At 33.3% G+C, this 3,511-nt stretch overlaps 1 protein-coding gene across 1 annotated transcript; it reads left to right on the top strand.

Annotated features, from left to right (window-relative positions):
* Positions 1-943: 943 nt before the first annotated feature.
* HELRODRAFT_167436 (hypothetical protein) lies at positions 944-2,248 on the top strand (the record flags this gene model as incomplete). Its single annotated transcript, XM_009012941.1, has 3 exons — positions 944-1,112; positions 2,032-2,117; positions 2,171-2,248. The coding sequence occupies 3 exons, from the start codon at positions 944-946 to the stop codon at positions 2,246-2,248; spliced, it is 333 nt and encodes a 110-aa protein (XP_009011189.1).
* Between the last annotated feature and the right edge of the window lie 1,263 nt (positions 2,249-3,511).

Here is a 3,511-nt window from a genome sequence, read left to right on the forward strand (position 1 = left end):
TATGTGTTGTATAAATCAAATTTAGTTGCTCTATTTTTGTTATTATCATCATTGTTATTAAATCTCTCTACACTTTACTTAGCTCTGTTCTGCAAATCTGTTTCACTATCTTAATTACCATTCAAGAGATAATATATCATCATCATATCATTCATTTCATTCATATCAATGAATTATATCATTTTTATCATTCACGATATCATTTTCCTCTCGCTGAATAAACGTGGCCACCTCACACACACACACACACACACACACACACACACACACACACAAACACACACACACACATGCTGGTACTTGGTGACCCAAATTGCTCGCATTTCATTTAATTAGCTCAAGGTTGTCCTATAAATACATTATCACGTTTAATTAAGGAATTAAAAATAAATAATCATTGTGGACAGATAGTATAGTATGTTGCTAGCAACAACTACATTTTGATCTTTATTATTCTTCCTCCTACAATGTTATGCACTAAGATGCAAACACTTTGGCAACTTTATTATTATTTATAATAATAATAATAACATAAGTACTATTATTAATATTTTATTGTTGCAATTTTTAAAAAAATACTCTCAACGTATAAGCAGTAAAAATCATCTCGCATTTTATCTTTAAGGTTAATAAAATTAGCGAAAAATAATTTTTAAACTGAAATTTCCGTATATAAATATCAGCGGGTCAAAGCCTTAAGCCTGAAATATCGTCATCGCATATTAGAGTAATAACCATAAGGAATGCTGATCCTCATAGACGTACGTCACCAACGGTCAAATGTCATACCCGCTCGCAAGAAAAACATTTCCAAGCATCATTCAGACGAACGCCATTCAAAACCCTCTATAATTTACTTTCCCACTATTTTTACAAACTTCTAACATTTAATAAAAAAAAATTTATGTGACAGAAACTGAAAGAGGCAGAAGACAAGCAAACTATGGTACACAATTGTTTGAGGAAGGAGAACGAGCAGTTGCTGAACAGTCTGAACGGCAGCAGCAACAGCAGGCAAACAGGGAACAAGATGATGAGGTATCGCAGCCACAACTATCACACCACAAGCGAGTCTAGCAGCAACGGATCGCCAAGATTTGTCTCTGAATCTGGTCTGTTGTTTGTTTCTTTGTTGTGTTGAAATTTTTGCACTGGGATTTGATTGGTTGATTTTTTTTTGTTATACAACTCTTCGTTTATTTAGTTGTTAGATTTCGAAATTGTATTAGTTTGTTTTTTGCGGCTGGTAGTTGTTACTCTAAATTTTAAAAATGCTGCAGCGTTTGAAACGTCGTTGATGTCTTTTCAATGCAATGCGAATTTATAAAACCACCTTTATGTAATTACCATGGTAGCAGGTGACATTATAACATCATCGTCATCATCATCATCATCATCCTTCTCCTCCTCCTCCTCCTCCTCCTCCTCATCATCATCATTCTGCTATGTAAGGGTAAATGGCGCCACTTACAATTATTATCGCTAGCATGACATTTTTTCTTCACATTTAATCATAATCATCATCATCATATCACTGCAACTATCATCATCACCACCATTATTACAAACATTGTCATCATCATCATCAGCATCGCCATCATCGTCTTAGTCGTCGTCACCATCCTTCATATACTCTTACGCTAGCGTTTTATTGTCCTCTTTCATTGCTATGGCGCTGCGTGCATCAATCGCGTTGCTTTCATCATGTTTTAGAGCAATAATTAATGCAATCATTGTGCTGGCATAACTACTTTGGTGGTCTCAAGTACGTGAACACACATAACATCTTCGGGCGTGTTCTATGAAATAAAAATTATATATAAATGCGTGTGTGTTCGTGTGTTTGTGTATGTGTGTGGCGTGTGTGCGTGTGATGTACATATTGTAAGTAAATATGGGGGGTACTTTTCTTTTTTGTGTTTTTTTCTTGTTTTTAGATATGAAAGAAAATATAAAAAATGTCCATATCAAATATTTCATAAAGTGTATCAAAAATAAATATTTTTCAAATTTGAAATTGAAAATTCGCAGACGACGTGGATGTGATTGGCTGCGGATCGTCTCTGACGTCATCGCTCTGCGTCACACCCGTCCAATCAGATGAGGGGGGAAGCGAAGTGGGAGGGATCAGTAACGTTGTCATGGCGACTATCAATCAGTCCTTCCGCAGGCTCTTATGACGTCACTGAAATCCATCGATTACGTCGGAGCGACTGTGAAGATGGACGACAGAGGACTGCGATTGTAAATGTTGCGATTGTAAATGTTGCGATCGTAAGCGAAGAAGATGATGCAAATGTTAAAATGAAAAGAGATAACAATAATAAACATGATATTCGTGATTGCAGTGAGAATATGGCTGTTTTGGATGATGATAACATGGATGGTGTTGTACATTATGATGGCGTACATGATGGCGACAATGATGACGACGATCATTAGAATGTACGGAGAGAAAGAACAGCAATCTTCCACATTTATAACTTGAAAATGGCTGTTTGCATTGCACACTATAGCGTCTTATTACTACATTACACACACACAAACACAAACACACACACACACACACACACACTCATATACATATATATATATATATATATATATATATATATATATATATAAATTTTCTTTCATTATTATTTATTTTTCGCGGTTCTATAAAACTGTTGATACATTAAGTGAATTGTTATTAAACTTAAATTTATATGGAGAATTTGTATATAGTGACAAATGGTTTTAATACTACTACTACATTATATTGTTATATAATTTATATATTATATTGTATATAACATATATGTATATACGTATATTATATATATATATATATAATATATGAAAAAAGAGAGAGAAAGAGGAAGTTTTTAATTATTTATTTGTTGTCGTATGAGTTTTTCGTGTTATCGAGCGGATATTTATTTTATTATGCATTTCAAATTTTTTTTTTGAAACATGTTGTAAGCTGTTTTTTGTCTTATTAGGTGTTTGTGGTTTGTGTGCGTGCGTGCGTGTGCGTGCGTGTATGTATGTGTGTAGATTGCGTTGGATTTTCCGAATGTTTTTTTGTGCTCATACGTTTTTGTTTCGTTTTTGTATTGCAGTGAATGCGTTCTATATTGTTTTGTTTGTTCACATTAACTTCTTTATTGGTTTTTTATTTATATTCGGTCAAGTGATTTATTGATTTTTTTTGTTTTACCAAAATCGTTTTAACGCATTGCATTCATTCTATAGTTCTAATGTTCTTTTCTCTAAGTGAGAAACTTTTTTCAAAATTTTTAGGACTATATGATTGCTTATAAGTTATAAGCGGTTTTTAGATCATAATTTACTTTGCAGGTCTATGTGTTGATGTATGTTTAACTATCTATGTCTAAGTGTTTGTGTGTATGTTTGTGTGTATGTATGTGAGCATGTGTATGTGTGTGTGCGTGTGATGTTTTGTTGATAGGTTCATTTGCAGGCAAACAAATAAAAATAGCACTAAAAATGTTACAAAGCAGATTTT

The sequence above is a fragment of the Helobdella robusta genome (assembly GCF_000326865.2).
Source record: "Helobdella robusta unplaced genomic scaffold HELROscaffold_11, whole genome shotgun sequence".
NCBI classification, from domain to species: domain Eukaryota; kingdom Metazoa; phylum Annelida; class Clitellata; order Rhynchobdellida; family Glossiphoniidae; genus Helobdella; species Helobdella robusta.